General features: G+C 41.9%; 1 protein-coding gene and 1 pseudogene across 1 annotated transcript; both read right to left on the minus strand.

Moving 5' to 3' along the window:
- LOC109556707 (uncharacterized) lies at nt 1–18,051 on the minus strand. Its single transcript, XM_070779388.1, is given in 11 exon segments — nt 1–54; nt 684–752; nt 754–778; nt 1,335–1,509; nt 1,730–1,846; nt 1,849–2,007; nt 2,672–2,947; nt 3,196–3,260; nt 14,498–14,672; nt 16,716–16,994; nt 17,655–18,051. Coding segments are annotated over 11 exon segments (1,791 nt in total).
- On the minus strand, nt 14,993–16,575 carry LOC109579001 (elongation factor 1-alpha 1 pseudogene; annotated as a pseudogene).
- Nucleotides 18,052–21,866: the final 3,815 nt, after the last annotated feature.

Consider the following 21,866-nt stretch of genomic DNA (forward strand, 5'->3'; position numbering starts at 1 on the left):
TTATTCCAAATGGAAAAGGAGACATTCAGGGCTCATGAGATATTCTGATATGACCTGTTAAGAACACAAGCGAAAAATTGCTCTTCTTAAGTAATATTTGTACACTGTTTATAGCAGCATAATTCACAACAGGCAAAAGGTGACTGTTGAATTAACCCAAGTGTCTGTTGAGAGATCAACAGGTAAACAAAACAATCTTTAAAAGGAAAGAAATTCTAATACAGATCACCACATGAATGAATTATGAGGACATACTGCTAAATGTAATAACCATTCACAAAAAGGCAAATGATTCCACTTCTAGAGGTACCTAGAGTATAGAGATTCATATAGACTGAAAATAGAATGGTGGTTGCCAGGGTCTGAGGGAGCAAGGATTGGGGAAAGTAGTTTAATGGGCATAGACTTCTAGTTTTTCAAGATGAAAAGAGTTCTAGAGATTGGCTGCATAAAATGTGAATGTACTTAAGACTACTAAACTATATGTGTAAAAATGCTAATGCAGTAAATTTTCCATGATGTATTTTACTGCAATTTTTTAAAAATAAATTTACCTACACATGGGAGTTGGGGAAAATTTCTAGTGGAAATATTGAGGCTAAAAAGGCATAATATTAATACATAAAATGGAGGGAAAGAATAAAAGGATGGACAGAAAAGAAAGATTAAAAATGAAAATTCACCAGCATCTCCAAAACCATAATGCAAGGCCTATCGAAAGGATCAAGGAGGGCACTATTATTGCCACAAAGTATCAAACCAACGGATGTGGGGTGTCCTGGCAATTGGGACAAGACAAAGGGATATCACTTCAAATCCATTCTCTAGTTCTCCAGGGCTTCTTGCCCACCCAAGTGTCAACACCCACTGTTACCTGCTTTTGATGATTGGACATCTCTGAATCCCTTTCTCATATTCCACGATGTCATATTCTCACAGCCACCCACAGTCTGTTCTTTTTGCTCCATCCCACCTAGTTTATAGTCCTTCATTCCTACCTATTGCCTGCCTTAGATCAGCTATTTTCATTCCTTTGGCACTGGAGTCTCAGAAATAAATCCCGAACTCTAACTCTCTTTCTTTGTCTCTCCCTTCCTACCTTTCCCTCTGTCAGTCTTTCTTCCCCCTCTCCTTCCCTCCCTCCATAGTCCATCCATCAAGTCTCTCCCCTTCCTCAGGACTGCCTTATGTTCTTGAAGACCAGCTCCTCCCATCCCCAGCTGGGCTCCACTTCCTTCTCACCCCAGTACAGGATGATGTCCTGGTCTCCTAGACTGCTGTGCTTCACTCAATAACTCAGCCCAGCCACCCCATCCAAGGTTACTCGGAGATACCAAGTCCAGTCAGCATTGGGCATGATGTCTCTTTGCTGAGTGCCAGGCTGCTCCTGCTCACCCCTCATCCACATCACCCGCACAAGTTTTGGGTAGAATCCTGAGACATGGCAGACCAGCAGTAGGCAGCCAGGTCCAGGAGTGGGGCCACTAGACAGCCAGGCTTCAGGCTTCACTGGGGTAGGAAGGAGGAGTAAGAATGTCAGATTATGACTCTATTCCAGAGCATGGGGACTCAGAAACCCACAAATTTGGATAGTTGCCTCTTCCACTCCTATGGGAATCAGATCATTTATTGATTAAACTCCTCTCGATTCAGGTATTCTCCACTTTTGAATTTAAGGAAGGTGATAGGAGGTAAAATAGAAAAGTTTTGGGGAGAGAACAAGACTAACCTTGCTTCTGCAGTTCTGCCTTCCTGGCATTGAGGACACCCAGGAGATATCGAGGACAGGTTTCTGAATGGAGCCTCTCCATGATATCAGAGATGCCTTGATACTGAGTCATGAGTCACAAAACTTCTGCCCCCTGCTGCCGCTGTCTCGTGTAGGCACACAGGAATGATTCTGGATCCTCACAAAATCCAGTCCTCCTAAAGCTCCTCTCAAAGAGCTTTCTATGGCCTCTCCAGAATGCAGCTCACAGCCTGCTATCACCTGGATCACAAAGGGGTCTGTGTAAAGGAAAACTAAGACAATTTATTAAAATGCAAACAATGAAGAAAAGGATGAGGAAAAGGCATAGGCCTTTGGATTTTAGTGGCAAGAAAGGTCTGAGATGTGAAATTGTAACTCAAAAACCAATTGTAGTATTCAGGACTTTTCAGGAAAAAGAGCATTGGTTAGAGGTATGCCTATTGTAAATGGTGGGGATTTGCTCTTTTAAGGATGAACAGTGCGCAAGAGGGGAGAAGAGGAGCAATGTGTGATGGAGTCAGGAGGGCAGCATTCCAGGGTGAAGGGGAAGGTTACACTGAGAGAGGAGATTAGGCAGCAGATGCTTGAGGATATGAATTGGAGGATGGGGAAGTCATACTTTAGTTCATTCAGGCACACAGTAGGAAAAGGAATTTTTCCTAGGTTTTGAGAGTGGCAAGTGACATACACGCAAAACAGGAAATGGCTACAAAGCAGGAACATCATCTATTACACAAAAGTGCAAGAAACAGGAAGAATCTGGGATACTGGGTGGAGGTAAGGAGTCAGGGTTGGAGACTACTCTGGAGAGCTGTGTGAGTGTAGTTGAGTAAAGAGGGAAGGAGTAGACCATGATCAGAGGGAACAGTAGCCTGACCAAGGGAGAGAAAAGTCTTTGAGAGTCTCTCCAGATCAGAGGACTGTACTCAAATTCCAACTGGAACTCACTGACATGGTCCTGCACAACCCGAGTGAATCCAATGAAGTAGACTCGGAACAGGTCCTGCAGCTCAGTCATTGCTTCATCACTAAAGTTCCCCTTGGACCAGGGCTTCAGGAAAATGGTAGTGCCCAAGTCAGAATCCCAGCCTTGAATTTGCAAATCATCCAACCAGCCTGAGCCTTGGTTTTGAGCCCAGGAGCTGTTGGCAAAGGTCCAAATATGGATGATATGGTAGGAGGTTGGCCAGTGGAACACTGTGTTGGTGGAAGGTTGAAAAGAACGAGGAAAAATGTAGAATCAGGATGGAATGAAAAAGCACCCAGAGTCTGAACAATATAGAGCCTGAAACAGTTCTCTCCCCAAGCCCTCTGGCTCCATCCCCAGCCTCCAGAATAGGGGAGAGGGCTGGAGACAGCAGAGCCCAGACCCTCAGTGGTAGGTGTGGCATGCTTTTATCCAGAACCCCTGCACCTGTGCTGGGAGCAGCCAGCGTTACTCTTACCATCCTTATTGTCACCACGTGGGAGGATAACCACCGGCAATAGAAGAGGTAGAGGCAGCCTTTCACTGGGAAGTTGAACTTCTGACTCTCAGAGCTGGTATGTAATCTCTTATTTCAGCAAACCTTTTTCTCAGTACTCTAAAGTGACTTCCTCTCTTCCCCAGCTGAAAAATCTCAGCCCCAAATTGCACGTCTCAGAAAAACTGTACCTCCCACAGCTCTAGACTCCCACTCTGCCTCTCATTTCCGTTCCTTGAACTTAGTCTCCTTTATACTTACTACCTTGGAAGTAGCAAATGATGATGAAAGGTTATTTCACCTTCCCAGTTCTTATTTCCACATCTTTGAAATAAAAGGATAATATTAAACAATTGCTTAGCTTCCCGTCTCTTTAATCTAGAATACCTTTGGCTTCTCTACCTATCTTGTTCGCCCTCCCCATGGCCTTCTCACCGCTGGCACTTTGTCATTACCTCTTCCCAACATCTCAATGGCCCTTCTTTCGTATCTCATTCTTCTTACCTGGCTTTTTAATTCCATGTTAAATTTTCTGAGTGTGCGTGTGTGTTTACAATCACTGTCTTTTTTATATTTGATGCTGGGGCCCAAATCCCAAAATTAAATATAATAAATAGTTTATATTCTGACCAAAATTCTCTTACACCACAGGAATTTTTGAGGTTGAAAATTACATTGGTCAATGGTATGTGACCTTCTTTTCAGTAGCTCTTCTCCTCTACTACTTTCAGTAACCAATCTTCATTAGACAAATAAAACTTCAGAAATTATGCCCCAGCTTCAGGCCAAGTCAAAATAACTTTTTGTAATAGGCTCATTAACAGTAGAACTTCCTTCTGCCTTTGTAATATTTTATAATCTCCATCTATATTTTGATCTTTCCTATTACCAAATAAAGCATTGCTATGTCAGCAAGTAACTTGGCATTTTTTCATCCAAGGTTCAGAGATGTTTTTCTTAAGATGTCATATCCTATGTCCTCTTTATATACATTTGGCAACTTTTAACAATACATTTAGCATTCACTGGAGAAATATTTGGACTATAATCAATATGTTGGCTCTCAGGATAATTCTTGGTTTTCTCCACTCAGAAAAATATTCCAAATTTGTGGATATATATCATCTATATTTTGAGTGTAAGGAGAGATTTTCACTAAGTCATCCTATTTACATAGACAGGAAGACACAAAATGAGTAATAAAACATTCTTTATTCCTGGAAATAAATCAAATAGACTTCATCCTTCAATACTCAAAGTCCCTCAAGCTAGGCTTCAATAGCACATGAACCAAGAGCTCCCAGATGTACAAGTCGGATATAGAAAAGGCAGGGGAACCGCAGATCAAATTGCTAACATCTGTTGGATCATAGATCACAAGAAAAAACAAGGGAAATCCAGAAAAACATCTACTTCTGCTTTATTGACTACACTAAAGCCTTTGGCTGGGTGGACCAGAACAAACTGTGGGAAATTCTTCAAGAGACGGGAATACCAGGCCATCTTACCTGCCTCCTGAGAAACCTGTATGCAGGTCAAGAAGCAGCAGTTAGAAACAGACTTGGAAAAATGAACTGGTTCAAAATTGGGAAAGAAATACATCAAGGATGTATATTGTCAACCTGATTATTTGACTTCTATGCAGAATACATCATGTGAAATGCTGGTCTGGGTAAAACTCAACCTGGAATCAAGGTTGCCAGGAAAAATATCAACAACCACAGATAAGCAGATGATACAACTCTAATGGCAGAAAGTGAAGAGAACTAAAAAGCCTCTTGATGAGGACCAAAGAGGAGAGTGAAAAAGCTGGCCTGAAACTCAGTATTCTAAAACTAAGATCATGGCAACCAGTCCCATCACTTACTGGCAAATTGTTGCCATGGTTCAGTTGTTCACTTGTGTCTGACTGTTTGCAACCCCATGGACTGCAGCACACCAGGCTTCCCTGTCCTTCACCATTTCCCAGAGCTTGCTCGAACTCATATCCATTGAGTTGGAGATGCCATCTGAACATCTCATCCTCTGTCACCCCCTTCTCCTCCTGCCCTCAATCTTTCCCAGCATTGGAGTCTTTTCTAAAGACTCAGCTCTTCATATCAGGTAGCCACAATATTGGATCTTCAGCTTCAGCAACAGTCCTCCCAATGAATATTCAGGGTTGATTTCTTTTAAGATTGACTGGTTTGATCTCCTTGTTGTCCAAGGGACTCTCAAGACTCTTCTCCAAGAGCACAGTTCAAAAGCATCAATTCTACAGCACTAGCCTTCTTTATGGTTCAATCCTCACATCCAAACATGACTTCTGAAAAATCATAGCTTTGACTCTATGGACCATTGTTGGTAAAGTAATGTCTCTGCTTTTTCATACGTTGTATAGATTTGTCATAGCTTTTCTTCCAAGGAGCAAGCATCCTTTAATTTCATGGCTACAGTCACCATCTGCAGTGATTTTGGAGCCCCCCAAAATAAAGTCTGTCAGTGTTTCCACTGTTTCCCCATCTATTTGCTGTCAAGTGATGGGACCAGATGCCATGATCTTATTTTTCTGAATGTTGAGCTTTAAGCCAACTTTTTCACTCTCTTCTTTCACTTTCATCAAGAGGCTTCTTAGTTCTTTTTCACTTTCTGCCATAAGGGTGAGGTCATCTGCATATCTGAGGTTATTCATATTTCTCCCGGCAGTCGTGATTCAAACTCATGCTCATCCAGCCCAGCTGGATTTCTCATATTTCACATTTCTCAGAGTATATATTTCTCATGATATACTCTGCATATAAGTTAAATAAGCATATAAGTTAAATAAGGTGACAATATTCAGCCTTGTCGCTTTTTTTCCCCAATTTTGAGCAAGTTTTTTACTCTTTATCTGGTTCTAACTGCTGCTTCTTGACCTGCATACAGGTTTCTCAGGAGGCAGGTCAGGTGGTCTGGTATTCCCATCTCTTGAGGAACTTTCCACATTTTGTTCTAGTCCACACAGCCAAAGGCTTTAGCATAGTTAATGAAGCAGAAGTGGGTATTTTTCTGGAATTCTCTTGCTTTTTCTATGATTCAGTGGATGTTGGCAATTTGATCTCTGGTTCCTCTGCATTTTCTAAATCCAGCTTTTACATCTAGAAGTTCTAGGTCCACATACTGTTGAAACTTAGCTTGGAGAATTTTGAGCATGACCTTGATAGCATGAGAAATGACTGCAATTGTAAGTAGTTTGAAATTCTTTGGAATTGCCCTTCTTTGGGATTGGAATGAAAACTGACATTTTCCAGGCCTGTAGCCAGTGCTGAGTTTTCCAAATTTGCTGGCATATTCAGTGCAGCACTTTCACAACATCATCTTTTATGATTTGAAATAGCTCAGCTAGAATTCCATCACCTCCACTAGCTTTGTTCATAGTGCTGTTTCCTAAGGCTCAGTAGACTTCTCACTCCAGGATGTCTGGCTGTAGGTGACTGATCACACCTTTTGGATATCCAGATCATTTTTGTGTAGTTCTTCTGTTATTCTTGCCACTTTTCTTAATATCTTCTGTTTCTGTTAGGTCCATACCATTTCTGTCCTTTATTGTGCCCATCTTTGCATGAAATGTTCCCTTGGTATTTTTATTTTCTTGAAGAGAACTCTAATCTTTCCCATTCTATTTTTTTCCTCTATGTCTTTGCACTGTTCACTTAGAAAGGTTTTCTTATCTCTCCTTGCTCTTCTTTAGAACTCTCCATTCAGATGGGTATATCTTTCCTTTTCTCCTTTGCCTTTCACTTCTCATCTTTACTCAGCTATTTGTAAGGCTTCTTCAGACATCCATTTTGCCTTTTTGCATTTCTTTTTCCTGGGCATGGTTTGGATCACTGCCTCCTGTACAATGTTACAAACCTCTGTCCATAGTTCCTCAGGCACTCTATCTGTCAAATCTAACCCCTTGAATCTATTTCTCACTTCCACTGTATAATTGTAAGGGAATCAATTTAGGTCATACCTGAATGACCTAGTGGTTCTCCCAACTTTCTTTGATTTAAGTCTGATAGTTACAATAAGGAGTTCATGATCTGAGCCACAGTCAGATCCCAGTCTTTTTTTTTTTTCTGACTGTATAGAGTTTCTCCATCTTTGGCTGCAAATAATATGATCAATCTGATTTCAATATTGACCATCTGATGATGTCCATGTGTAAAGTCACCCCTTTTGTTGTTGGAAGTGTTTCTTTGCTATGACCAGTGCATTCTCTGGGCAAAACTTTGTTAGCCTTTGCCCTGCTTCATTTTGGACTCCAAAACCAAACTTGCCTCTTACTCCAGGTATCTCTCAACTTCCTACTTTTGCTTTCCAGTCTCCTAGGATGAAAAGGACATCTTTTTTGGTGTTAGTTCTATAAGTTCTTGTAGGTCTTAGAACTATTCAACTTCAGTTTCTTTGGCATTAGTGGTTGGGGCATAGACTTGGATTTCTATGATACTGAACATTCTGTCATTTTTGAGATTGCACCCATATACTGCATTTCAAACTCTTTTGTTGACTATGAGGGTTACTCCATTTCATCTAAGGAATTCTTGCCCACATTCTTGCCCATTTGAATGAAATTCGCCCTTTCCAGTCCATTTTAGTTCACTGATTTCTAAAATGTCAATGTTCACTCACCATCTCCTGTTTGACCATTTCCAATTTATCTTGATTCATGGACCTAACATTCCAGGTTCCTATGCAGTATTGCTCTTTATAGCATCAGAATTTAATTTCACCACCAGACACATTCACAGCTGGACTTTTTTTTTTTTTTTTTTCCCACTTTGGGCCATACTTTTCATTCTTTCTGGAGCTACATCTCTGCTCTTCTCCCGTAGTATATTGGGCACCTACTGTCCTGTGGACTTCATCTTTCAATGAAATATCATTTTATCTTTTCATATTGTCCATGGGGTCCTCAAGACAAGAATGCTGAAGTGATTTGCCATTCCCTTCTCCAGTGGACAACATTTTGTCAGAACTCCCCACCATCTGTCTTGGGTGGCCCTACATGGCATGCCTCATAGTTTCATTGAGTTAGACAAAACTGTGATCCATGTGATCAGTTTGGTTTTCTGTGATTGTGGTTTGCATTCTGTCTGCCCTCTGATGGATGAGGATAAAGGCTTGTGGAAGCTTCCTGGTGTGAGGTACTGATCGTGGTGAAAACTGTGTCTTGCTCTGATGGGCAAGGTCATGCTCAGGATTGGGGGCGGGAGGAGAAGGGGACGACAGAGGATGAGATGGCTGGATGGCATAACTGACTCGATGGACGTGAGTCCCAGAGAACTCCAGAAGTTGGTGCTGAACAGGGAGGCCTGGTGTGCTGTGAATCATGGGGTCGCAAAGAGTCAGACCTGACTGAGCAACTGATCTTATCTTATCTTGACATCCTTATATGACTACTGGAAAAATCACAGCTTTGACTAGATGCACCTTTGTCAGCAAAGTAATGTCTCTGTGTTTTAATATGCTGTCTAGGTTGGTCACAGGATTTCTTACGAGGAGCAAGTGTTTTAATTTCATGGTTGAAATCACCATCTGCAGTGATTATGGAGCCCAAGAAAATAAATTCTCTCACTGTTTCTATTATTTCTCCATCTATGTGCCATGAAGTGATGGGACCAGATGCCATGATTTTGTTTTCTGAATTTTGAGCTTTAAGCCAACTTTTTCACTCTCCTCTTTCACTTTCTTCAAGAGGCTCTTTAGTTCCTCTTCAACTTCTGCCGTAAGGGTGGTGTCATCTGCCTATCTGAGACTCTGTAGTGGGGCTAATAGTGACCTCCTCCAAGAGGACTTATGCTACAAACTGCAACTCCGAGGACTACTGCTGCCAAAGTCCTTGTCACCATGACAGGCCACTACTTACCCCCACTACCTCCACAGGAGACACTCAAATACTCAAAGGCAGGTCTGGCTCAGTCAGCTGTGCAGGTCACTGCTCCCTGCCCTAGGTCCTGGTGCACACAGGTTTCCTTTGCATGCTCCAAGTGTCTCTGGAGGGGATGAGGTTTAAGTGCAGTTGCCCCGCTCTTGCCATCTTGTTTCAGGATCTCCTTTGCGCTTGGACATGAGATATCTTTTTTTTGTGGGATCCAATATTCTGTCTATTAGGCTTTTTCAGCAGCTCATTGAAATATTGGTGTTCTTGACAGAGAAGATAAATGTGCATTCTTCTACTCTGCCATCTTATGGGTATGAGATGGCAAATAGAAAGGGAAATAGAAGTGCAAACAGTGAGATATTTTTCTGTGTGTGCTCCAAAATCACTGCATACTGTGACTGCAGCCATGAAATTAAAAGGCACTTGCTGCTTTGAAGGAAAGCTATGACAGACTTGTACAGCATGTTACAAAAAACAGAGATATCACTTTGCCAACTAAGGTCCACATAGTCAAAGCTTTGGTTTTTCCAGTAGTCATGTACAGATAAAAGAGTTGGACCACAAAGAAGGTTGAGCATCAAAGAATTGACACTTTTGAATTGTGGTGCTGGAGAAGACTCTTGAGAGTTCCTTGGACTGCAAGGAGATCAAGCCAGTCAATCATAAAGGATATCCACCCTGAATATTCATTAGAAGGACCGGTGCTGAATCTGATGCTCCAATAATTTGGCCACATAATGTGAAGAGCTGATGCATTGGGGGAAAAAACCCTGATGATGGGAAAGCTTGAAGGCAAAAGGAGAAGAGGCAGCAGAGGATGAGACGGTTAGTTAACATCATCAACTCAATGGACATGAATGTGACCAAAATTCAGGAAATAACGAAGTAGAGGGAAGACTGGCATGCTGTAAAGTCCCTGGGATAACAAAGAGTCAGACACTATTGAGTGACTGAACAACAACAAATACTAGCCATTGTTTCTTGAGGCTCACCTGCCCCAACTGTGACATGGGAGCCTTTTCACACCAGTCATTTGTGAATCCTTTCAACACACCTTTATCACTGAGCTTCCCTTTACCTTATGGCATGCAGAGTTCCAAAGAATAGCAAGGAGAGATAAGAAAGTCTTCCTCAGTGATCAGTGTAAAGAAATAGAGGAAAACAACAGAGTGGGAAAGACTAGAGCTCTCTTCAAGAAAATTAGAGATACCAAGAGAACATTTCATGCAAAGATGGGCTTGATAAAGGACAGAAATTGTATGGACCTAACAGAAGCAGAAGATATTAAGAAGAGGTGGTGAAAATACACAGAAGAACTGTACAAAAAGGATCTTCACAACCAAGATAATCACGATGGTGTGATCACTCACCTAGAGCCATACATCCTGGAATGTGAAGTCAAGTGGGCCTTGGAAAGCATCACTACAAACAAAGCTAGTGGAGGTGATGGAATTCCAGTTGAGCTCTTTCAAATCCTGAAAGATGATGCTGTGAAAGTGCTACACTAAATATGCCAGCAAATTTGGAAAACTCATCAGTGGCCACTGCACTGGAAAAGGTCAGTTTTCATTCCAATCCCAAAGAAAGGCAATGCCAAAGAATGCTTAAAAAACCACACAATTGCACTCATCTCACATGCTAGCAAAGTAAACACAAATTTCTCTAGGCCAGGCTTCAGAAATACATGAACCATGAACTTCCAGATGTTCAAGCTGGTTTCAGAAAAGGCAGAGGAACCAGAGATCAAATTGTCAACACCCATTGGAACATCAAAAAAGCAAGAGAGTTTCAGAAAAACAACTATTTCTGCTTTATTAACTATGCCAGAGCCTTTGACTGTGTGGATCACAATAAACTGTGGAAAATTCTGAAAGAGATGGGAATACCAGACCACCTGACCTGCCACTTGAGAAACCTATATGCAGGTCAGGAAGCAACAGTTAGACCTAGACAAGGAACAACAGACTGGTTTCAAATAGGAAAAAGAGTACGTCAAGGCTGTATATTGTCACCCTGCTTATTTAACTTAATTTAGAGTACATCATGAGAAACCCTGGGCTGAAAGAAGCACAAGCTGAAATCAAGATTGCCGGGAGAAATCTCAATAACCTCAGATATGCAGATGACACCACCCTTATGGCAGAAAGTGAAGAGGAACTAAAAACCCTCTTGATGAAAGGGCAAGAGGACAGTGAAAATGTTGGCTTAAGGCTCAACATTCAGAAAATGAAGATCATGGCATCCAGTCCCATCACTTCATGGGAAATAGATGGGGAAACAGTGAAAAGAGTGTCAGATTTTATTTTTGGGGCTCCAAAATCACTGTAGATGATGACTGCAGCCATGAAATTAAAAGAGGCTTACTCCTTGGAAGGAAAGTTATGACCAACCTAGATAGCATATTGAAAAGCTGAGACATTACTTTGCCAACAAAGGTCCATTTAGTCAAGGCTATGATTTTTCCAGTGATCATGCATGAATGTGAGAGTTGGACTGTGAAGAAAGCTGAGTGCCGAAGAATTGATGCTTTTGAACTGTGGTGTTGGAAAAGACTCTTGAGAGTCCCTTGGACTGCAAGGAGATCCAACTAGTCCATTCTAAAGGAGATCAGTCCTGGGTGTTCTTTGGAAAGACTGATGCTAAAGCTGAAACTCCAATAATTTGGCCACCTCATGCAAAGAGTTGACTCACTGGAAAAGACTTTGATGCGGGGAGGGATTGGGGGCAGGAGGAGAAGGGGACGACAGAGGATGAGATGGCTGGATGGCATCACCAACTCGATGGACATGAGTTTGGGTGAACTCTGGGAGTTGGTGATGGACAGGGAGGCCTGATGTGCTGTGGTTCAAGGGATCACAAAGAGTTGGACATGAGTGAACAAATGAACTGAACTGAAGTGAATTGCTGGCAAAGTTGTTCCAGACTCTTGAAGAATCTTCCCGCCCCAATTAGGAATCAGTGATTTCTTCAAGGTCCTTTGGTTCATTTAGTGTGAAAACATGTCAAAGCCATAATGTGAGCACTAAGTCTTGGTTTTGTGGCTTTTTAAGTGGTCAGGACGTTTTTTAAGCCTAAATATTATGATTTTTTAATTATGCTTGCAATTCAAGTTTAAAATAACAGAGTCTTATATTACATCTATCTCGCATCACCTTCTCTAGACAGAAAATCTTGGTTCCAAGTGAATTAACACAACTATATAATCACCTAAACTATATACTATCCACCTGTCACACTGTATACTATATTTCACTAGACTATACAAACATGATAGTCTTATAACAACAGTAGTAACTCTACCACCAGAAATAAATTTTCGACAGGGATCCACTGAGAACAAGCCATTCTCTAAGGAACTCATAAGTAGAAGGAAAAGAAAAAGAAAAGGAACTGCCGTGTTCTGGGTACAGAGTAAAGTGAATCTCTGCACAATACCAGTCAAGGGAGAGTTTCTTCTACTCTAACAGTAAGGAAGGCTATCTGGAGAAACAAGCTGCTCAGCTGACCCTCATAGTTAGAAAATCATCCAAATAAAGAGAGTGAAATTATGTTAAAAATTCTCAGCAACTCTTCAAATATAATTACCTCAGCATAACTATAGTTAGATCAATTTGAAAAATGATATTTCAGCAGAAGCAAAAAAAAAAGTTTTAAATAAGAAGTCAAAAGCATGTCACCATGGAGTTGTGTACATCATTTCATTTATTTCAAGGTATATTCTTTCTCACAAATCACATCTATGAAATCTGAGTGGATCCTGCTAGTGCTATTGTCTCATAATAACAATTTTCATTTATGTTTCTGCTAGGGTATACATTATGATTTATCTTACAACCTACAGGAACAATGATTTGATCAAATGTGATGATTATTTGACCAATATGATGAGATTAACTCCTAGGCTGACAACTTGAGTTTCAGGGTTCCTGGATACTTATTCCAAATGCAAAAGGAGACATGGTCAGGGCTCACAAGATATTCTGATATGACCTGTTAAGAACACAAGCAAAAAAATGCTCAACTTAAGAGATATTTGTACACTATGTACATAGCAGCATTATTCACAACAGCTAAAATGTGAATTAACACAAGTGTCTGTTGAGAGATGAACAGGTAAACAAAACAACATTTAAAAGGAAAGAAATTCTAATACAGGCCACCACATGAATGAATTATGAGGACATAATGCTAGGTGGAATAAGCCATTCACAAAATGACATATGATTTCATTTCTATGAGGTACCTAGAGTAGACAGATTCATATAGACAGAAAGTAGAATGGTGGTTGGCAGGGCCTGAGGGAGAAAGGATTGGGGAAAGTGGTTTAATGGGCATAGACTTCTAGGTTTTCAAGATGAAAAGAATTCTAAGGATTGGCTGCATAAATGTGAATGTACTTAACACTACTAAACTCTAAGTGTAAAAATGGCTAATGCAGTAAATTTTCCAAGACATATTTTACTGCAGTTTAGAAAAAATAAATTTACCTACAGATGGGAGTTGGGGACAAAAGGGAAATGTTCTAGCAGAAATTTTGAGACTAAAGACATGTAATATTAATAGATAAAAAGGAGGGAAAGAATAAAAGGATGGACTGAAAAAAAATAGTTTAAAAAATGAAAACTCACCAGTATCTCCAAAACCATCAGATCAGATCAGATCAGATCATTCGCTCAGTCATGTCCAATTCTGTGCGACCCCATGAATCGCAGCACACCAAATGCAAGGCATATCAAAAGGATCAAGGAGGGTACTATTATTGCCACAAGTATCAAGCCAATGGATGTGGGGTGTCCTGGAAATTGGGAGAAGACAAAGGAATGTCACTTCAAACCCATTCTCTAGTTCTCCAGGCCTTCTTGTCCATCTGAGTGTCAGCACCATCATTAACTGCTTCTGTTGCCTGGGCATCTCTGGTTCCCCTTCTCTTATTCCCAGAGGTCTTATACGCACAGCCACCCTTAATCTTTCCTTCTTGCTGAATCCCACCGAGACTACAGTGGGACTACTACTGTAGTAGTGAAGACTACTTCATTTTAATCTATTGTACAGCTTAGATAAGCTATTTTCATACCTCTGGCACTGTAGTCCTAGAAATAATCTCAAACTCTGTCTCTCTGACTCTCTTTCTGTCTCCCTGATTCTCTTTCCTCCCCGCCTATCCTCTCTCCATGCCTGTCTTCCTCCCTCCATCCTTCCGTCATCCATCAAATCCCTCCCCTTCCTGTGTCCTTTTCTCTATTCTTGAGGGCCATTTCCTCCCATTCCCAGTTGGGCCCCAGTTCCTTCTTACCCCAGTACAGGATGATGTCCTGGTCTCCTAGACTGCTGTGCTTCACTCGGCAATTCAGGCCAGCTGCCTCCCCAACTGCCACATTTAGGGTTACTCAGAGATACCAAGTCCAGTCTGCACTGGGCATGAGGTCTCCTTGCTGAGTGCCAGGCTGCTCCTGCTCGCCCCTCATCCACATCACCCGCACAGGTTTTGGGTAGAATCCTGAGACGTGGCACACCAGCAGTAGGCGGCCAGGCCCAGGAGTGGGGCCACTGGACAGCCAGGCTTCAGGCTTCACTGGGGTAGGCAGGAGCAGTAAGAATGTCAGATTATGACTTTAATCCAGAGCATGGGGACTCAGAAAGCCACAATTTTGGACAGTTTCCTCTTCCACTCCTATGGGCACCAAATGACTTATTGATTAATCATTTCTCTATTTAGGTACTTCTCACTTTTGATTTTTTTTTTCTCATTAAACTTTTTTTAATGGATCTCAATGTGACAGATTTTTGGTCAAGTTGTTTTCATTAAAAAGTACTGATTTTAAAAACTAATAACTTAAACTGCCACACACAAAACATATGGTCCACAAAAACATTCTCCTTTCCTTCTGAAGGTTTTACAATGCATTGTTATCATTAACCAGTCTTTTACTATTAAACTTAAATGGCCAATTGAGACAAACAGTTCTGAGACCGTTCTTCCACCACTGATTAAGACTGGGGTGGCAGGTATTGGGGATAATATTCATTTAGCCTTCTGAGCTTTCTGGGCAGACTTGGTGACCTTGCTAGCTCCAGCTGCCTTCTTGTCCACTGCTTTGATCACACCCACAGCGACTGTCTGTCTCATGTCACACACAGCAAAATGGCCCAGGGGAGGATAATCAGAGAAGCTCTCGACACACATAGGCTTGCCAGGAACCATATCAACGATGGCAGCGTCACCAGATTTCAAGAATTTAGGGCCATCTTCCAGCTTTTTCCCAGAACGACGATCAATCTTCTCTTTCAGCTCAGCAAACTTGCAAGCAATGTGAGCTGTCTGACAATCCAGCACAGGTGCATATCCAGCACTGATTTGGCCTGGATGGTTCAAAATAATCACCTGAGCTGTGAAGCCAGCAGCTTCCATGGGTGGATCATTTTTGCTGTCACCAGCCACATTGCCACGACGGACATCTTTGACAGACACGTTCTTGACATTGAAGCCCGCATTGTCCCCAGGAAGGGCTTCACTCAATGCTTCATGGTGCATTTCTACAGACTTCACTTCAGTTGTTACATTGACTGGAGCAAAGGTGACCACCATGCCAAGTTTGAGAACACCAGTGTCCACACGACCCACAGGGACAGTACCAATACCACCAATTTTATAGACATCCTGGAGAGGCAAACGCAAGGGTTTGTCAGTTGGGCGAGTTGGTGGCAGAATGCAATCCAGAGCTTCAAGCAGGGTGGTTCCACTGGCATTGCCGTCCTTACAGGTGACTTTCCATCCCTTGAACCATGGCATATTAGCACTTGGCTCCAGCATGTTGTCACCATTCCAGCCAGAAATTGGCACAAATGCTACTGTGTCGGGGTTGTAGCCAATTTTCTTAATGTAGGTGCTGACTTCCTTAACAATTTCTTCATATCTCTTCTGGCTATGGGGTGGCTCAGTGGAATCCATTTTGTTAACGCCAACAATTAGTTGTTTCACACCCAGGGTGTAAGCCAGAAGGGCATGCTCATGGGTCTGCCCGTTCTTGGAGATACTGGCTTAAAATTCACCAACACCAGCAGCAACAATCAGGACAGCACAGTCAGCCTGGGATGTGCCTGTAATCATGTTTTTGATGAAGTCTCTGTGTCCTGGGGCATCAATGATGGTAACATAGTACTTGCTGGTCTCAAATTTCCACAGGGAGATATCAGTGGCGATACCATGCTCACGTTCAGCTTTAAGTTTGTCCAAGACCCAGGCATATTTGAAGGAGCCCTTTCCAATCTCGGCAGCCTCCTTCTCAAACTTTTCAATTGTTCTCTTGTTGATCCCGCCACATTTGTAGATCAGATGGCCAGTCGTGGTAGACTTCCCTGAATCTACGTGCCCAATGACAACGATGTTGATGTGGGTCTTCTCCTTTCCCATTTTGGCTTAGGTTTAACGGTGGTTTTCACGACACCTGTGTCCTGGCGGCAAACCCGTTGCAAAAAAGCTGATTTTTTTTAAATTTAATTTTATTTTATTTTTTAACTTTACAATATTGTATTGGTTTTGCCATATATCAAAATGAATTTAAAGAAAGTTGTGGGAGGAGAAATAGAAACATCTTGGGGAGAGCATAAGACTAACCTTGCCTCTGCAGTTCTGCCTTCCCTGCATCGAGGACACCCAGAAGATATCGAGGACAGGTTTCTGAGAGGAGTCTCTCGATGATATCAGAGATGCCTTGATACTGAGTCGTGAGTGCACAAAACTTCTGCCCCCTGCTGCTGCCGTCTGGTGCAGGCACACAAGAATGATTCTGGATACTCACAAAATCCAGTCCTCCTAAAGCTCCTCTCAAAGAGCTTTCTATGGCCTCCCCAGAATGCAGCTCACAGCCTGCTGTGACCTGGATCACAAAGGGATCTGTGTAAAGGAAAACTGAGACAAGTTATTAAAAAGCAAACAGGAAAGAAAGAGACGAGAAAAAGGCATAGGATTTTTCATTTTAGTGGCAACAAGTTGAGAGGTGAAATTATTGACATAAAACCAAGTACAGTATTCAGGACTTTTCAGAAAGAGCACTGGGGAGAGGTATGCATATTATCAGTCATGGGGTTAGGCTGTTTTAAGGATGTAGAGGGGGCAAGAGGGGAGAGGGGCAATGTGTGATGGAGTCAGAAGTGCAGCATTCCACGGTGTAGGGAATGGTTACGTGTAGAGAAGGGATCAGGCAGAAGATGCTTGACAACATCAATTGGAGGAGTAGGAAGTCACCTTAAGTTCACTCAAGCACAGAGTAGGAAAAGGAGATTCTTCCTTGAGGTTTTAGAGAAGCAAGTTACATAGATGCAAACAAGAAATAACCACAAGAGTGGTCATGTACACAGAAGAGAGCAAGAAACAGGAAGAATCTCAGATACTGGATGGAGGTATGGAGTCGGGGTTGAAGGCTACTCTGGACAAGTGTGTACATGCAGTTGGATAAAGAGGAGGGAAAGGGACCATCATCAGAGGGAGCAGTAGCCTGACACAAGAGAAAGAAAAGTCATTGAGAGTCTTTCCAGATCAGAGGACTATACTCACATTCCAACTGGAACTCATTGACTCGATCCTGCACTTCCCGAGTGAATCCAATGAAGTAGGCTCGGAAGAGGTCCACCAGCTCAGTCACCTCATCATCACTAAAGTTTCCCTTGGACCAGGGCTTCAGGAAAATGGCAGTTCCCGAGTCACTCTCCCAGCCATGAATCTGCAAGTCATCCAACCAGCCTGAGCCTTGATTTTGAGCCCATGTGTTATTGACAAAGGTTGAAATCTGGATGAGATGGAAGGAGGTTGGCCCCTGGAACACTGTAGCAGTGGAAAGATAAGAAGAATGAGGAGGAGATGTGGAATTAGGATAGTATGAAAAAGAACCCAGAGTCTGAACAACAATACAGAACTTGAAATGGTCCCCTGCCCCCAAAGCTTCTGGCTCCATCTCCAGCCTCCAGAATAGGGGAAACGGCTGGAGACAGCAGAGCCCAGACCCTTAGTGGTGGGTGCAGCATGCTTTTATCCAGAACCCCTGCACCTGTGCTGGGAGCAGCCAGAGTCATTCTTAACATCCTCATTGTCACCACCTGGGAGGATAACTCCAAGTAACAGAAGTGGTAGAAACACCCTAACTGCATTTCACTGGGAAGTAGAACTTCTGACTCTCAGAACTGATATTTGATCTCTAATTTCAGCATTTTTTTCAGTACTCTAAATTGACTTCCTCTCTTCCCCAACTGACAAATCTTTGACCCACATTGCACATCTCAGAAAAACTGTGCCTCCCACAGCTCTGAACTCCCACTCCATCTCATTTCCATTCTTTGGTCTTCATCTCTTTTATACGTTCTACTCTGGAGAAGCTCCCTTGTGATGCTAAAGAGTTATTTCACCTTCCTAATCCTTTATTGCCACATCTATTCAATAACAAGGTAATACTAAACAATTGCTCAACACTCAGTCTCTTTTAATCTAGAAGTATTCCTTTGGTTTGTCCACCTATCTCATTCTCTCATACAGCAAATATAACACTGTCAGTGATGTAGCAGTAACAGAGAGGTAGTGCAGGTAGTCTTGGAGAGAATACCAAATGGGTCAGTGTGAGTGGCCACAGTACCTTGGTGTACATTCACAGAGAGACCTCCTCTGAGAATGGAGACATACCATAGAAAGGGAGATTCTGAGAACCCTAGCCCCATTTCAGGGAGTCAGTACTGAAAAATTGAATCTGTGCTCTTGTACTGCTGTTACCATCACAATTAGTATCTCCTACTTGGCTAAAACTTGGTTAAAGGTATTGACAGACTCGCTGGGACATGAAGATGATGGCCAGGAAAGGGCCCTCGGAACTTAATATTTGTTCCACACTAATACTAAAAAAGACAGTCCAGTTTTCTTGGGCTCCCCTAGTGGCTCAGATGATAAAGAATCTGCCTGCAATGCAGGAGACCCTTGTTCATGTCCTCTCTCAAAAGCCCATGTTGCCAAAGCAAAAACCTGAGTGGAAACAAATTATTTCTGAATCTCAGTTACAGCAATCAAGAAGCTCAGAAGACAAGGGCCTATCTTTATTGGTGAAAATAAGAGTGAAAGGGTAGCAAGGAAAAGGTAAAAATTTACCTCTGATTCCCTAAAAAAATAAATACAACAAATATCTTACAGTCTACTCCAAAAGCAGGAAAAACATACACCATGGGTCCAGAATTAAGATTTCTAAGCCTGAGGACAACAGAGGACCTTCCACTGAAGTACCAGGCAGGTGCCCAAGTGAGCTGGTACCTAATGGTTGCCTGAGGGCAGCTACTGTGTGCAATCTTATACAGTTTGAGTGGTGTTCACAGTATCTAAGAGTATTAGTATTAAATACAAATGGAGTCTGTATTTGGGAATTTCCTGAGCAGGCATTTAAACCATGTAACAAGAACTAAATCTGGCTTATTTCATGAGTGTAAGTGAAATTCAACCTAAATTATTCTTTGTAAATGGCTCTGACAATCATGAAAGAAAAAGTCATCTTCCTAAAAATGGCATGAGAAACTTCCACTATAATAACAAATCACTGTAAAAATTAATAACATCCTAGTTTTTACTCTGTAAGTCATTCTGTAAATTCATGTCCCCAAGCTTCACATCAGTCTGCAGACTTTATGGCTGCAGTCGCCATTTGCAGTGATTTTGGAGCCCAGAAAAATAAAGTCTGACACTGTTTCCCCTTCTATTTCCCATGAAGTGATGGGACCGGATGCCATGATCTTCGTTTTCTGAATGTTGAGCTTTAAGCCAACTTTTTCACTCTCCACTTTCACTTTCAAGAGGCTTTTTGGTTCCTCTTCAGTTTCTGCCATAACGGTGGTGTCACCTGCATATCTGAGGTTATTGAGATTTCTCCCAGCAATCTTGATTCCAGCTTGAGTTTCTTCCAGTCCAGCGTTTCTCATGATATACTCTGCATATAAGTAAAATAAACAGGGTGACAATATACAGCCTTGACGAACTCCTTTTCCTATTTGGAACCAATCTATTGTTCCATGTCCAGTTCTAACTGTTGCTTCCTGACGTGCATACAAATTTCTCAAGAGGCAGATCAGGTGGTCTGGTATTCCCATGTCTTTCAGAATTTTCCACAGTTTATTGTGATCCACACAGTCAAAGGCTTTGGCATAGTCAATAAAGCAGAAATAGATGTTTTTCTGGAACTCTCTTGCTTTTTCTATGATCCAGCAGATGTTGGCAATTTGATCTCAGGTTCCTCTGCCTTTTCTAAAACTACCTTGAACATCAGGAAGTTCACGGTTCACATATTGCTGAAGCCTGGCTTGGAGAATTTTGAGCATTACTTTATCAGCGTGTGAGATGAGTACAATTGTGCGGTAGTTTGAGCATTCTTTGGCATTGCCTTTCTTTGGGATTGGAATGAAAACTGACTTTTTCCACTCCTGTGGCCACTGCTGAGTGTTCCAAATTTGCTGGCATATTGAGTGCAGCACTTTCACAGCATCATCTTTCAGGATTTGGAATAGCTCAACTGGAATTCTATCACCTCCACTAGCTTTGTTCGTAGTGATGCTTTCTAAGGCCCACTTGACTTCACATTCCAAGATGTCTGGCTCTAGATCAGTGATCACACCATTGTGATTATCTGGGTCATGAAGATCTTTTTTGTACAGTTCTTCTGTGTATTCTTGCCATCTCTTCTTAATATCTTCTGCTTCTGTTAGGTCCATACCATTTCTATCCTTTATTGAGCCCATGAAATGTTCCTTTGTTATCTCTGATTTTCTTGAAGAGATCTCTAGTCTTTCCCATTCTGTTGTTTTCCTCTATTTCTTTGCATTGATCACTGAAGAAGGCTTTCTTATCTCTTCTTGCTATTCTTTGGAACTCTGCATTCAGATGTTTATATCTTTCCTTTTCTCCTTTGCTTTTTGCTTCTCTTCTTTTCACAGCTATTTGTAAGGCCTCCCCAGACAGCCACTTTGCTTTTTTGCATTTCTTTTCCATGGGGATGGTCTTGATCCCTGTCCTCCTGTACAGTGTCACGAACCTCAGTCCATAGTTCATCAGGCACTCTATCTATCAGATCTAGGCCCTTAAATCTATTTCTCACTTCCACTGTATAATCATAAGGGATTTGATTTATGTCATACCTGAATTGTCTAGTGGTTTTCCCTACTTTCTTCAATTTAAGTCTGAATTTGGCAATAAGGAGTTCATGGTCTGAGCCACAGTCAGGTCCTGGTCTTGTTTTTGCTGACCGTATAGAGCTTCTCCATCTTTGGCCGCAAAGAATATAGTCAGTCTGATTTCAGTGTTGATCATCTGGTGATGTCCATATATAGACTCTTCTCTTGTGTTGTTGGAAGAGGGGTGTTTGTTACAACCAGTGCATTTTCTTGGCAAAACTCTATTAGTCTTCACCCCGCTTCATTCCATATTCCAAGGCCAAATATGCCTGTTACTCCAGGTGTTTCTTGACTTCCTACTTTTGCATTCCAGTCCCCTATAATGGAAAGGACATCTTTTTTGGGTGTTAGTTCTAAAAGGTCTTGTAGGTCTTCATAGAACCCTTCAACTTCAGCTTCTTCAGCGTTACTGGTTGGGGAATAGACTTGGATTACTGTGATATTAAATGGTTTGCCTTGGAAACAAACAGAGATCTTTCTGTCATTTTTGAGATTGCATCCAAGTACTGCATTTTGGACTCTTTTGTTTACCATGATGGCCACTCCATTTCTTCTGAGGGGATTCCTGCCCGCAGTA

The sequence above is a fragment of the Bos indicus genome, chromosome 3, assembly GCF_029378745.1.
Source record: "Bos indicus isolate NIAB-ARS_2022 breed Sahiwal x Tharparkar chromosome 3, NIAB-ARS_B.indTharparkar_mat_pri_1.0, whole genome shotgun sequence".
Classification (NCBI taxonomy): Eukaryota; Metazoa; Chordata; class Mammalia; order Artiodactyla; family Bovidae; genus Bos; species Bos indicus.